At 59.0% G+C, this 14,690-nt stretch overlaps 1 protein-coding gene across 3 annotated transcripts in view; it reads right to left on the bottom strand.

Moving 5' to 3' along the window:
* Window positions 1-43: 43 nt before the first annotated feature.
* The window catches only part of PPL (periplakin), a 47,856-nt gene continuing 33,209 nt past the window's right edge, over window positions 44-14,690 (bottom strand). The window contains exons 9-22 of one of the 3 annotated variants that reach the window (XM_025274699.3): window positions 14,276-14,371; window positions 12,882-13,004; window positions 12,645-12,791; window positions 11,889-12,040; window positions 10,835-10,932; window positions 10,506-10,666; window positions 9,228-9,406; window positions 8,996-9,134; window positions 8,071-8,264; window positions 6,604-6,754; window positions 5,795-5,878; window positions 4,968-5,084; window positions 4,391-4,483; window positions 44-3,564 (exon numbers count right to left, since the gene is read on the bottom strand). In XM_025274699.3, the coding sequence (XP_025130484.3) occupies window positions 892-3,564; window positions 4,391-4,483; window positions 4,968-5,084; window positions 5,795-5,878; window positions 6,604-6,754; window positions 8,071-8,264; window positions 8,996-9,134; window positions 9,228-9,406; window positions 10,506-10,666; window positions 10,835-10,932; window positions 11,889-12,040; window positions 12,645-12,791; window positions 12,882-13,004; window positions 14,276-14,371 (4,407 nt within the window). In that variant the 3' untranslated portion in view covers window positions 44-891. The remainder of the gene's footprint in view (window positions 3,565-4,390; window positions 4,484-4,967; window positions 5,085-5,794; window positions 5,879-6,603; window positions 6,755-8,070; window positions 8,265-8,995; window positions 9,135-9,227; window positions 9,407-10,505; window positions 10,667-10,834; window positions 10,933-11,888; window positions 12,041-12,644; window positions 12,792-12,881; window positions 13,005-14,275; window positions 14,372-14,690) is intronic. The other 2 variants (XM_025274698.3, XM_006054908.4) reach the window with 2 other exon arrangements.

Raw genomic sequence — 14,690 nt, 5'->3', positions numbered from 1 at the left:
CAGCCTCACTCACAAGAGAGGAAGAAACACACTTTCCATGAAATTAGAATCAAGCCAGCAGGTGTTTATTTTCACGCTATAAATAGAGTTCCCTCTTACTTCCCATTTTCTTACATGATACATGAGATACAGAGAACCCAAATTTCATTTGATAAAAAAATCAACTGTGGAGTCTTAAGTGGCAGTGAAAGAATAAGCAGGACCAGGCACCGAATCCAAGGCCGACAGCGACAGTCCACTAGGAAGGTACTTCAGTTACAGAACCACGACACGTCCTCTGACGGTGCATTCTCTTGGGACAGTCTGGCTCGACAGTTAAGCTTCACCCAAGCACCAGGGCCAGACGCTGTTCTGGTTTCTTTGCGCCTCCTTTGGCCTAGCGCCCAGATCGGTTTCCCCAGGAGGCCTCGATGGCAAGTCATCTGAGCTGGAATCCGGAGGGCTGTGAATGCAGGTGGCGGCCCCCGGGGGCTGGGGCTTTGCTGAAGGGAGCCCTCCTTGCCTTGAGTTTCCCCGGCTGGGGTGTGGAGGCCAGTGCGGTGCGGAGCAGGCTGGCCCATGGGGCTGCTGCCTGTCTTGTGCTTTAGTGGTAGACGTCAGTGCTTCCAGGTGTCCCAGGGGGAGTCTGCTGATAGAGGAGTGTAGGAGAGGCGGGGAGGAAGACGGGCACTGCAGGCGAGAACGATCGGGGGACAAGTGGGTCGCTGTCCAGGCTGAGGGACAGACAGCTCAGCGGGGGCCAGTCCCACCTGTGCTTGGGCCCAGCAGCTGGTGGCGGCACACGGGGCTCTGAGCAGACTGGGAGCTGTGCGGGGGCCCGGGAGAGACGACCCGGGGGAGCGTTCCGGGCAGGGCGAGCCAGCGGCAGCTTCCCCAGGGGCGGGGGCGGGCCTACTGCTGCCCCGACACCAGGACGGCCAGCTCCTGGATGGACATGCTCTTGTTGACGTAGCGGTCATACTGCGCGGGGGTCAGCCGCCCGCTCTGCAGGGCCTCTTCAATGGAGAACTTCCTGCCGGACTTCCTGTCATGGATCACGGACGACTCGCCTCCGGGGCCCTTGACGGAGATCTCCTCCCAGTCGCATTCCTGGCTCCTGAGCTTCACAAACATGTTCCAGTCGATGAGGCCGGCGCGGTGGGCCTCCTCGGGGGACAGCTCGCGGCCCGAGTCAGGGTCGATGACCACGATGGAGCGCCGCAGGTGGTTCTCCCTCTGCTCCCGCTTGACGGCCACGGATCCCAGGCGCCGCTGCAGCTCCTCGATCTCCTGGTCTTTGTCCCTGGAGAGCCTCCTGAGGTCGTCCAGCTCCCGCTCCAGGGACCGCAGGCGTGAGTCGAGCTGCGCCCCGGGGTCGGATCCAGCCGTCGCGGGCAGGCTTCTTAGGCTCTGTGCCTCAGCCGCGGCCATCTCGATCTCCGACTGCAGCCTGCGGGCCTCGAGCTGCAGGCTCTGCCGCTCCAGCTGCAGCTTGTGGTTCTCCTCCCTCAGGAAGTCCAGCTCCTTGGATGACTTGGAGTTGCAGAACTCCAGCTCCGACAGCTTGGCCTCCAGCCGGCTCACCTCAGCGTCCAGCTCCCTCTTGCCGCAGCTCTCAGCCTCCAGACTGCCCCTGAGCCTCTGAATCTCCTGCTCGGTGTCGCCTTTCTCCACCTGGACGCTCTCGGAGAAGACCACCTTCTCCTTGACCTCCATCTTCTCCAGGCGCTCCAGCTGCTGCTTCAGGGTCTCGAGCTCGCGCTCCAGGCCCTGCCGGCGGTGCCGCTCTTCCTCCAGCTGCAGGGCCAGCAGGGCGTGCTCCCGGGCCTGCTGGGGGTCCTGCTGCAGCACCACCTTCTGTGTGAGGGTCACCTTCTCGCGGGCCTCGCCCTCCTGCGCCTCCAGCTGCGCCAGCTGCTGCTTGAGGCGCTGCACCTCCAGCTCAGCCTCGCGGCGCGCCTGCCGCTCGCGCTCCAGCTCCTCCAGCTGGCGCTCCAGCTCGGCTCGCCGGCGCTGCAGCCGCCGCAGCTCGCCACGGAGGCCGTCGATCTGCCGCAGTTCCGCATCGATACTCTCGGTGAAGGCGCTCACTTCTGCCCGGAGGCCCGGCTCCTCCTCGTACCTGACCACCTCCTGCTGCACCACCACCTCCTTCCCGCGGGCCAGCTCCTCCTCCTTCTCCTGGATCTTCTCCTCCTGTGACACGCGTTCCCGTTCCAGGTCTACCTGCTTCTTGTGTTCCTCAGCCAGCCGGGCCCTCAGAGCTGCCACTTCCTCTTTGGTCTGGGGGTCTTCCTGGAACTGCAAGATCTCCTGGACCACCTCCTTGGTCTGCACCTGGGGCTTGGCCTCTTTGAGGGACTGGATCTCCTGCTTCAGCTGGTAGATCTCCAGGTCACACCTCTCGATGAGGCGGGTCTTGTCCACGATCTCCTCCCTGAGCCTCTGGAGCTCTTTCTCCGTCTCAGGGTCCGTCGTGTACTTGATGACCTCCTTGGTCACCTCCTTGACCTCTACCTGGGGGCCCCGCCTCCGAAGCGCCTCCAGCTCGCTCTGGTAGCTCTTGAGCTGCTCCTCGGCCCCCCGGTACTTGCGCTCCTGCTCTACCAGCTCCAGGCGGAGGTTGGCCACCTCACTCTCAGCCTTGGGGTCAGGCCGGACAATCTCGCGCACCTTCTCTTGCACAACCACCTTGGCGTTCTCGTCCTCCAGGGCCCAGATCTTCCGGAGCAGCTCGGCCTTCTCCCTCTGGCTGGCGCGGGCCCTGGCGGCCTCATCCTCATACTGGCGCTGGAGGGCGCCCACCTCCCGCTCGGCCGCCACGTCCTTCTCCACCGTGAGCACCTCCTTGACTGTGATCTTGCCCTCGGCCATGGCCCGCTCCTTCTCCAGCCTCTTGAGCTTGTCCTGCAGGAAGCCCAGCTCCTCCTCCTGCTTCTCCCGGAGCCCCTGCTCCCGCTGCTGGTCCTCCTGCAGCTGCCGGAACTCGGCCTCCAGCTGGGGGTCGTTGTGCACCTTGACCACCTCCTTCTCCGTGACCACCTCCCGTGCCCGCCGCTTCTCCTCAGCCAGGGCGGCCACGCGCTGCTGCAGGAGAAGTGCCTCCGCCTCGCGGGCGCCCTTCTGCCGCCGCAGCGCCTCCAGCTCCCCCCGCAGCCTCAGGACCTCGTCAGCCTGGGCCCGATCCGGCTCAATGCGCAGTACTTCCTTGACCACGTACTCCTGGCCCCCGGCCCAGGCCGCCTCCTCCAGGGCACGCAGCCGCAGCCGCAGCGCCTCCACCTCCCCCTGCAGCAGCCGGTTCTTGTGCTGCTCCTCGGCCAGGGTCTGCTGTGCCTGCTGGAAGCTCTCCTCCAGCGCCGGGTCCGGCACCTTCCTAAGCACCTCCCTGGTCACCACCGCCTCCTGTGGGCTCTGGCTCCGCAGCGCCCGGATCTCCTCCTGGGCGCTCCGGACTTCGTGCTCCAGCTGCTGCCGCCGCTCCATCTCCTCATCCAGCTCCTTCTGAATCTTCCACGTCTCCTCCGCTCCGGGGCCTGGCTTGCTCCCGGGCAGGGCCTCCTGGCTCGCACCTGCCTCCAGCTGCTGGGAAGGGGGAGACCATGCAGGGTTAGGGCTGGACTGCGCGCAGTTGGTCCCCGTCTCCCCACCCTCCAAGGCTCACAATATTTGTCTTGAGGTCCTCAAGGGATACCCCCACCCCGACACCCAGCTCAGTGTCAGGGCCGGTAGAGCCCTAGGCTTCCTTTTGAAATTAAAAACACTAGTTTAAACGCATCTGGGAAAACATCTTAAAGCCACAGAAGGGTATGATGTGAAGGCCGCCTGTCCCTTCTGGTCCTGTTCCTATAGGATGTGCTGTGCTGCTGCGCTTAGTTGCTCAATTGTGTCCGACTCTTTGTGACCCCATGGACTGCAGCCCCCCAGGCTCCTCTGTCCATGGGGATTCTCCAGGCAAGAAAACTGGAGTGGGTAGCCATGCCCTCCTCCAGGGGATCTTCCCAACCCAGGGATCGAACCCAGGTCTCCCGCATTGCAGGCGGATTCTTTACCGTCTGAGCCACCAGGGAAGCCCAGTATCCTACAGGATACAGTCACCTTTGTCACACATATATTTTTGTGTGCAGTGTGTATTTATCTTTTCCATGCTAATGGTGGCCCTCAATCTGCATGCACCCTGTTGATTGCGCTTATGAGAGGATCTGCAGTGGCCAGAGAAGACCACCTCGTCATGCGACAGTTCGTTTTCCATCGTGTGGACAGACCCTGGCTCAGTCACCGCCCCCAGGGCCCTGCCCTGGCAGCGAGGGCACATGCCCTCCGGCCACCTCTGTTTCTCTGAGGCAGAGCGAGCCTAGTGTCCGAGCTGTTGGGATAGTTTTCAGTAGGATGCCTTCCTGAGACCCATTACCTGTCTCAGGAGGGTCAGTGCAAACTCCAGGTTCTGCAGCCTCTGTCTGTTGATGGCATTAACCTCCGTGAATTTGGCAGCAAGAGCTGCTTCCTACAGGAGAGCAGACAGACAGGAATCAACAAGCTGAGCAAGGTGTTTGAGAAAAACCTGGCATTGGGGGAGAGATGCCAAAGAGAGTTGCCACTTCCTACCTGGAGTTCTGCTAGTCTCAACTGTGAGAGAGAAAACTGGATTTAGAGTCAGAAGCCTGAACCCCCAGGGACCTTGAGCAGGTCTGTCTCTGAGCCTTAAGGCGCTCGTGTACGGAAAGAACAGGTTAACGTCAGCCCTCCATGTGTGTGGACCCACTCGGCGTGGAGCAAGGGGAACCGCCCAGCCACGACTCCCAGCAGGCTGTCTTTCCAGGCGTGTCACTGTCGCCGGCCCAGAATAAGTTCATCATCTTCTCCCACTAGACTGTTGGCACCCAGGAGGGCCCCCAGCCCCGTTTACCACTGTGCGTGCCCCTCTGAGGACTGCGTGTCGTGCTCCCTGGAGGAATGGAGCCCCAGGAGGCTGGGCCTGCGGAGCTCACCTCTTCTCTCACTTTGGCGGCAGGGGACTGGAGCCTGGCCCGCTTGCTCACGTGGCTGTTCCTTCCATTCTCCAAGTCAAGGAGGGACCTGAGTTTCTCTGCTTCCAACTCGTAGTCCTGGGTGAGAGACACGAGGCAAGGGGCAGACCAGAGCAGGTGAGACCAAAGTGTTCCTGTGCCCTTTCTGGCTGACCGCGGAGGTCTTCCGCTCAGCTGCACCTTGCTCTGACTACCAGGAGGTTTGGAGAACTGTCGCTCCATCAATGGCACACAACCACATCCCTGGACGACCCGCGAGACAAGAGAAAACGGGCCTGCAAACCCCTTTGTCCCCAAGGCGCACTCCCTCCTCCAGGCCACCTCTGGCCCAGAGAAGGTGGCTTCCTGCTGTCTTCATCACACTCTACACCGTAAGCTTTTTTTCATGCTGCCCTAATCCTTCTGTGGGTCAATTTGATGACTTAAACATCCATCAAGTAGCTGGATGATAATTTCCTAGCTGTCTCCACTGCTAATATTGGACATTTAGGTTACTTCTAGTTTGTCTCTTTGGCTATTGTAAATAATTTTTTATTTTATACTGATTTTGTTAATCCCACATTATCATTTTTTCGCATGTTTCCTTTATGATAAATTCCCCCCAGTTACTGCTTTAAACAATAGAAAACCCTTCTGATATTCGATGCCTGGTACCATCTTGTTTCCCAAAGGGTGGTGCCGGTTTGCACAGCCACCCGCCATGCGTGAGGACACCCCCAGGGCCAGCCCGGGGGTTGGGGGTGGGGATGGTGGGGAAGAGGCCCTGCTGCCGGGGTGTCGCGTCTCACCTTGACAGCCTGCTGGTACTGCTGGGAGTGCGTGTGGACTTTCTGCATTTCCTCTTCCCTTCTTGCTATTTCATCTAGTAGGTTCTGTACAACAACAGAGACTTTAAAAATAAAAACTTGGAAAAAAAAAAATCCTAAACCTAGATAGAGTAGCTGAATTCCTTAGAGTCTGGAATTCTTCTGTAGCACAGGGTATAACGAGCAGCTTCCTTATTTACGTTTGTTGGTTCCAAAAGGCAGTTCTAAGGGCCTGTGAAGAAGGGCCAAGAAGCTAACGAACCTTGCCAGGAAGGCAGTGTTTACTGAGTGCATGGAGGTGTCAGGCACGGTGCTAAGGCTAAGCACGTGTCTTTCTGAGATTATCTCCCTGACTCTCCCCACATCCTTTGAGGTGAACACCATCCTCACTTCCCGTTTAGGAGCTCCAGCGGTGTGGTGCCTGGCCTGCGGGTGCATGGCTCCGGGGGTGGGAGCAGGATCTGAGCCCAGGCTGTTGGCTTTTCCTTTCCTCGTCCTTCACCCCAAGGCCCTGCTGTCTTCTGGGGAGCCAGGGCTCTGGGCTGTGGAAATGGGTTTCCCCCCACAAGGGCTCCCCGGTGACCCTGCAGTGATCTGCTTATTTATCAGACCTGCATGGGGCGGTGGGGGGGTTCCGCTCCAGGCCAGGCCTCATGCAGGGGACCGAGGAGGGAGCGCTGAGGGGAGCCCTGTTTTCGAGCTCAGAGACGTGGGTGCTGGGAATCCACTGGTCCAGGACCATGACCAGGCGCCCATCCACAAAGGGGCTTGCTGACCCCCAGCCTGCTCACCTTCTGGTTGTTCAGCTTGGTCTCCACTTGGCTGAGGCTGTCCATCTCCTGGGGCTCATAGCTGGGGATGTGGGACAGGAACTGAAGCAGGCGGTCACGGCCGCTGCAGAAGGCGTCATGCTCAGCCCGGGCACTCTGCAGGCTCTGGACCCTGCGGGGCAAAGCCAGCCAGGCCTTTGAGTGCTTGGGTTGCACCGAGAGCTGCCTGCTGTCGCCTTCTAGAGGTTACCAAAGGGAACTGAACTCGGAGTCAGCGCAACGTTTACCAGGAAGGGGAGTAGTCAGGTAAATTACGGAGTATTGGGTGGGAATACTGCACGGCCTCCGTTAAAGGCAGGCAGGCCCGAGTGTGCGGACCCGAGGTGATGCCCACTGTGAATCCCAGGACCTAAATAACTCCCGGATCCAAGGAGAACTCAGAAGGGAGGTGTGGAAATCTTTTGAACTCACTGAAAATAAAAACATTGTGGGAAAAAGCGAATGCAGTACTTAGCGAGATGTACTTAAATGCTTAGATTAGGGAGAAAAAAAAAAAAGCAGACTCTCAGATCAACAGTCCAAGCTTCTAACTTCAGGAAGAAAAAGAAGAGCCAACTGAACCTAATGTAAACAGCTATAGTAGGAAATAATGATGAGCAGAATTCAGTGAATCAGGAAACAGGAAAATGCAAAGATCACTGCAACCAAAGCTGTTTCATTGAAACAGTCAGTGAAGTGATCAACCCCAGACAGAATCATCAGGGGGAGAAAACAGAATAAACAAATACGACAAAAGAAGATACGACGTCAGGAATGAAAGTGAGGATGTTCCCTCAGATCTATGTCTATTCAAGGATAAGAGAATATTATGAACCATTTCATGCCAAAACGTCAACAGCTTGACGAGGTGTACAACGTGTCCTTGAAAGACACAAACTTGTGAAGCTGCTCAAGCATCAGATGACCCAGATCGTCCAATATCTAATAAAAGAGGTTGCATTTGTAGTTAAAAACCTTCTTACCAAAAAAAAAAAAAAAAAATTGCAGGCCCAGATGGCTTCCGGGGTGAATTCTACCACGCATTTAAGGAAGCAATACCCAGTCTTCACAGACCCTCTTTCAGAAAACAGAAGAGGAGGAGGGAGCACTTCCTGACTGTTCAGGCCAGGAAAATACACGATGGGGAAATAGTAACACACACTGCGATTTCCTACCAACCCCGGCTTGCACAGGGTGGCTCTGGAAGAACTCACGATAAACTCACAGCAGGGCTGATCTTGGGGGGAACGGTTTGGTCATTACAACCCCTTTGGGTTTTTTTATTTTGTATGTGTTTTGCTTTTTCCAAAAAGCGGCAATTATTTGGAAAACAAACAGCCTTCAGCGCTGTCCACAGAAATCCCACCTGGGTGCCTCAGGCAGACTAGCTAAGCCGAGGCCGCCGAGACCACCCTCCCCAGCCCCCAGCCTCGCCCCGTGGCCCCTGACCTGAGCTCCGCCTGCTGGCAGAGGCCATCGAAGCGCTGGCACAGCTTGTGCACCTCGGCCTCCTGGCGCTCCAGGTCCGGGCAGTGCTCCTGGAAGCGGCTGGCCAGCGAGCCTGAGCACTGCTTGGCGGCCTGCAGGTTCCGCTGCACCTCGCTGAGGAGGGCCTTCCGGGCCTGCAGCTCGGAGGCCATGGCCTGCAGGGTGGAGAGGCAGGTGGCAGGCGCTGTGGCCAAGGGCTCCAGGGCCCGGAGTGCTTGGGGCCACCCGCTTAGAGGGGGTGGTAGGCCCAGCCCGCTCAGAGACCAGGGCTTTGTCTCTGAGTTGGTCCTTAAACCTGAGGTCACTTCTACAATTTCTGTCTCGTGACAATGAACACCACCTGGGAAAAACAGCTTCTAAAACCCTGTGGCGCACAGCGCAGGCTGGTGACGCCGCGCATGGACTGGAAGGGCCCCCGGCGGAGGCTCTGCCCTCCGAGCCTGCTTCCTGGACTCCCAGTGAGGCTGTTGCCACAAGGCAAGGGGTCTGTGAGGTGGTTCGTGGATGAGGGGCCTCCCACGGGCTCACGGACTGGCGCTTAGAGTGGCCCAGTGGCACCGTGAAGACGGCAGGTGCCGGGCGAGAGGCAGAGCTGCCTCTGCTCAGCTGACCTGCCGAGCGGGCGTCTGGGCACAGGCGGCCAGGTCTGCTCTTTCAGAGAAAGGGAGAGGGGGTGGCTACGCTGATACCTGATTTGAAGATACCAGCACCTGATTTCCGCAGGCCGCACAAACCCCTTGTGCGGCTGGGATTCCAAACCTGGAGAGACCTGCTGTCCTGGGCCTTGGGACCCTCGATTGTCCAGAGGTGGAGGGCGAACGGGAGCCCTTAGAGCCCACGCCCAGCTCAGCGAGGGGCTCCCGGAGCCCAGAGTCTGCACACTCACCGCCAGCTCCTGCCTCCTGCTGTCCAGGGCCTGGCTACTCTCGGGCACCGTGTCCTCCTGGGCCAGCTGGGTCTCATACGTGGCCAGCATCTCCCGGCCCTGCTGCAGGCTTTTCTCCAGGCGGTTGGCGATGTCGACCCTGAGGACACGTGTCAGGAGTTAGCTGAGGGGAGGAGGGTGGCCCGGCCCCTGACCACCCTGCCTGGCCTCCCCGCTGCCCGCCTGCACCCACTTCTCCTGGGCGGCTTCCAGCAGCTGCACCAGGCGCTCGTATCTGCGCTGGGTGTCCTCCACCCGCTTCCTCAGCAGGGCGGTGCTGCCACTGTCCGGGAGGGCCCGCACGAACGCCTCGCCCTCGGCCGTGCTGCGCGCCTTCTCGGGCTCAATCCGCAGCAGCTCGTTGGTGATGTTCTGTGGGGACCGGAGCCCTCGTGTTGGCCACAGCCAGCGGCCCCTCTCCCCCAGGACACCCTCCCTGGGGTGGGGGCTGCCTGGGGGTCTGGGGCACTGGCCTAGGAGTCGGGGTCTGTAGTGAGCATCCCTGGGGGTTCTGATGTACCCGACGGGGACTCAGGACTGATGAAAACCAACAGGTGACACCAAGCACTTCCGGTTCCCACTACTCCACGGGGATGGTGCTACTCATCTTTTGGGGGAACCCTGATGAGATGCATACGACTCCATGCAGCTTAGGAGTTTGCAGCCACGCCCCCACCCCCGTACCAGGCCTTGGCTCAGCCCCTCCCAGCCCTGGCACGAGCCCCATCAAGGGCCACGGCGCTGCTCTGAGTCCCAAGCCTCCTCTGTTGATCGGGGAAGGTTGCACCCATGACGGAGGGGGCCGAGGATCCCTAAAACTGTGTGTGTGTGTGTGTGTGTGTGTGTGTGTGTGTGTGTAGGAGGGTGTGTGTATGTGTGTGTGTAGAAGGGTGTGTGTGTGTGTAGGAGGGTATGTGTGTGTGTGTGTAGGAGGGGGTGTGTGTGTGTAGGAAGGGGTGTGTGTGTGTGTGTGAGAAGGAGGTGAGGGGGCCGAGGACCCCAGAAACTGTGTGTGTGTGTGTGTGTGTGTGTGTGTGTGAAGGAGGTGAGCTGTGGCCAGAGTTACTGTGCTCCATCCTCCCGAGGCCCCCTGAGCGGGCAGCCAGCCCATTTTACTGAAGAAACTGAGGTCTGCGGTCAGGGCAAGGGGGCTGGCTCTGTGGGCCCAGAGCCCCTGGGCCGCGGGGCGCCCTGCCTCTCTCCCAGCTGGGTGCTGACCTGCTCGGGCCGCGGTCCTGCCGTCATCAGCTCTATCAAGAGCCCTTTCTCCTGGAGACATGTCTAGGGGCACCAGGCCTCTGGCACCTCTTCAGTTCTCAGCCTAGAACAGCGCCTCTCCCTGCGACTCAGGGCTTCCCGTTACACGTGGCAAGTGGACCCCGTGGAGCACCCAGAGCCCCCACAGGCATGAGACTGTGGGCAGGGCCCCTGGGAAGCCCAGGGGCCAGCCTGTGCCCCCAGCCCTGGGTACCTTGAGGTCCTTGGCCCGCTCGGCGCTGTCCTGCACAGCCCGGCCCTGCTCCAGCGGCGGCCGCAGGATGGCCGTGATGGCCTTCTCCTGCCGGTCCAGGTCGCTGGCCACCTTGTCCAAGCCAGCCAGCAGCTGGCGGCCCTGCAGGTCCGAGGCATCTGCTGGAGGGAGGTCAGAGTCAGGGGGTCGTGGGGGCCCTGGGGGGTGTTTAGGGGTCAGCTCAGCCTGTCCTCCCCCACCTACCGTGCTGTCCCGTCTGCTGCACAGATCCTGAATCCGGGCCCCTTCCCCGTCCCCCCAGAGCCTCAGGCAGTGGCCCTGGTACCCACCTCCAGAGCTCTCTGCCTTCAGCACCTCATGCCGCTCCTGGAGCGCCTTTCTGCTCCCGGCTGCCTTCTGCCGCAGGCTCTGGTACTGGCTGCCCAGGCTGTGACAGCAAAAAATGGGCTGGGGAGCCCGAGGCGGTCCATACCCCCACCACCCACGGAAGCAGGACCCTGGGCTCTGGCTCAACAGGCAGCCCCGAGGAGTCGGGCAGCTCCTCAAAATGCTTTGAAAAGTCAACACAACACATGCACACAGAGGATCTGCTGAAACACCGGTTTCTCTCTGCTCCCGGGTTCAGCAGGCCCCTTCCGCCTCTCCTTTCTTCCTCTCTTTTTCTTTCATAGCAAGTCTTACAACCTACAATGGTCTTGTTTGCTCATAACTTTTCCCCGCCATGATGCTTCCTCTGAGGGAGCAGTGGATAGCAGATGTTCAATACATATCTGCTAAACGAATAAATGAAGGAGTTCCTGAATCGCTCATTCAACACAGAGTTCTTTGGTGCCTGCTTTGCACCAGGTATGGGACAAGACCCTGAAAGTATACCAAATCTCAAGGAACCTCTGCCCAGTGGGATGGACACACAGACACAGAGCAGACTCATGAGAGCAGCACACAAGGTGGGAGAAGGTGCTTGGGAGCCAAGAGACGGCAGCCTTTTGTCCTGGAGCCAGAGTGGAGGACGAGGGGAGGGGGCAATCAGGGATGGCTTCACAGAATAGGTGGCCCCTGGGCTGGGGCCTTCAAGCCAAGAGGTCTGAGTCAACAAAGCGATGGGTTGACGTGCAGGTGGAGGGAGTTACGCGTGCCCAGGCCCAGGGGCACCTGCAGAGAGGCCCCTCCCTGCAGCGTGCCCAGAGCCGGACACTCACACACAAGTTGGCCAGGCCAATGGGATCTGCCGCTGTCCCACCTGAGCCTCCAAAGGGGGTGCACGTGTGGGACATAAGTGGCACCCTGAGGCTCAGCTGTGGTGCCCAGGGCTGTGAATGGGGTCTGGGAGTCCAGGGGGGTGCGGCCACACACCACACCAGCTCCTCCTCCTTTATCCCATACCTTTCAGCCAGAGCCAGGGCCTCAGGGTCGGTGGGTGGGACCATGAAGCAGACAGCCGGGGCAGTCAGCTTGTTCCCCGCGCTGTCTGTGAGGTCCCAGCTCTCCCCATTGTTCCTCTGCAGGGTGTAGCTGTAGCCCCGAGAGATCAGGCCCTGGTGGGGGACAGGCCAGTCAGGACACATGGAGAGACCTGTCACAGCTGGAGGCCGGAAGCCCAGTCACTGCCTAACTCTGGGACCTGGGGAGTCTTAGCCTGTCTCTCAGAAACTCCTCAAGATGTTTCATCAAAAAGAGAGGCTCTGCCAGCCTAACACCCACCTGGACTTCCCTCTGGGGGCCCCCCTCTGCCCATTCAGTGCCAGCCCAGGTAGTCTCCTCCCTTCATCCCCTGACTGCTCAGGGTGAACGTGTGACTCAGGTCTGGCCAATGAGAGAATGGCACTCACGGCCACAGTGATTGGTTCAGGCTGCACACATGACTCAAGAGTGGGCCAATGAGAACCTTCCCTGAGACATCTGCTGGAATAACTGGCGCCTCTAAGCTGTTGGGACAGAAGGCCAGGGCAGCAGGGACCATGTCGGGGGCGGGGCACTGGCAGAGAGTGACCCCAATGATGGAGATGAACACAGGCTCCTGAAAATGTCTGAGGTCCTACCTCCAGCCCTGTCACCCCTTAGACCTTTCAGGGAGCGGAGAAGAGGCTGATCTGGGCCCAGTCTGCCTGGGGCACCTGGAACACCTGGGCAGGGCCTCACCTGGTCACCCTCGAAGTCACAGAGTGCCTCCACGGGGATGGGCTTGAGGGGCATCTCCCGGCGGTACTTGAGGGGCACCACCTGCTGCCCTCGCTTCTGCAGCCCCCGCACCACATGCTCGTACTTGTCCAGAGCCTTCTCCTGGTCCTGGATGTGGAGGGGAGTGCCCGGGTGAGAACACGCAGCCCTCCCCAGGCAGGGAGCCGGGGAAGGGCCTACTCAGGGGGCATCACTCACGTCCAGCTCCCGCAGCAGCAGCTCAATCTGGTATCGGTCCTTGAAGTCGGGGCTGTATTTCTGGTTCAGGTCTGAGTCCACCTTGCGAAGCAGCTCCTGGGCATCCTTCATGTCTTTGTGGAACTAGGGGAGACCAGAGGGCCCCATCACGGGCGGGAGTCCACCAGGATGCCTGAGGCTCATCCTGGCTGTGACTTGAAGCCCACTCCCAGGTGGGGCTGGGCCTCCCACTCACCCTGAATCCACAGGCTTGGGGATGCCCCCAGCCCTCCCCAGGCTACCTTCCTGGGGGCTTCACAGGGAGAGACCCGGTCCCTTCTCAGCAATCCATGCAACGCCACCTCTATGACATGCTGGTTTCATGTCCATACACCAGTAACCTTAGGGTTCTCCTCTATTCCACTCCTGTCTTTGTGCTGGGAACACCCTGACTTATTCTAAGTCTCAGTACATGGAAGGCAAGCCTCCCCACTTGGTTCTGGGAAACTCTCTTGCCCGTTTTTCAGCCTATCAGCTCTGGAATCATTCACTGACAGCTGTCCCCTGGGCTGCAGCTGTGAACATGATTTTGGGATCCCTGGGAAGTCCACAGCCCAGCAGGACTGAGACACTATGACACCGAGTTAGTTATGTTAGTGTCATCTGAGTTCAAATGTCCCCAAACTGCCTGCTCATAAGAATCACGTGCAGCGGTCTTATTAAAAACACATTCCAGTGGAAATACTGCAGTATCCATCAACATTGTGAATGGAGAAACACAACGTGGTCCACGCATACAATGGAATCGATGGAATATTATTCAGCCGTGAAAAGGAATGAAGTTCCGGTTCATGATGAACCTTGAAAACGTTATGTTCAGTGAAAGAACCAAACACAAAAGGCCACAGATCATGTGAGTCCACTTCTACGAAATATCTAAAATGGGCAAATCCAAAGAGACAGAAAGTAGAGGGGTGGTTATCAGGGGTTGGAACGGGGGAGGTGACTGCTTATTAGGTACAGAAGTTCTACTTGGGGTGGTGAACACGTTTTGGAAAGACAGTGGTGATGGTTGCACAACACTGTGAATACAATCACTGCGTTGGGTTGTGCACGTAAGAATGGCACCTAAAATGGCAAATTTCATATAATACATATCCCAAAACGAAAACCCCACACACCTATTCCTGCACCTGTGCCATCTTGGTGAGTTAAGACTCTCCAGTCCCAGCCCCCAGGGAAGGCAGACAAGGGCCCGGAAATCTTAGGGCACATGCATGTCCACCATGAGAACCACAGACATTGGGAGGTGTGGGAGGGCAGCTCTGAAAGGCTCCCGAGGAAGCGGTGCTGAGCCCACAAGGGAGCCAAGTGGGCGCTGGGTGCTCCCCCCGGGGGGCCCGGCTGGCAGGCACCTGGTGGTAGTCTTCCATGTACTTCAGGTGGCTCTCCTCACAGATGAGCAGGTTCAGGTATTCCTTCCAATCTGCGTGGACGGCCTCCATGTGAGCCTGCCAGGAGAAAGGGGGCATATTGCTGCTGGCCAGGTATCTGGGCCAGGGCTTCCCAGGTGGCACTAGCGATAAAGAACCTGCCTGCCATTGTAGCAGATGTAAGAGATGCGGTTCGATCCCTGGGTTGGGAAGAGCCCCTTGAGGAGAGCAAGGAAATCCATTCCAATATTCCTGCCTGGAGAATCCCACGGACAGAGGAGCCTGGCAGGCTACAGTCCATAGGGCAACAAACAGTCGGACATGACCGAAGCGATTTAGCACACACACATGGAGGTATCTGGGACACCAGGGGCAGGATGGCAGGATTCCAGACCAG

This window comes from Bubalus bubalis, chromosome 24 (genome assembly GCF_019923935.1).
Source record: "Bubalus bubalis isolate 160015118507 breed Murrah chromosome 24, NDDB_SH_1, whole genome shotgun sequence".
NCBI classification, from domain to species: Eukaryota; Metazoa; Chordata; class Mammalia; order Artiodactyla; family Bovidae; genus Bubalus; species Bubalus bubalis.
The sequence above is the reverse complement of the archived record's forward strand: the minus strand, read 5'-3'. Positions and strand labels throughout refer to the sequence as shown.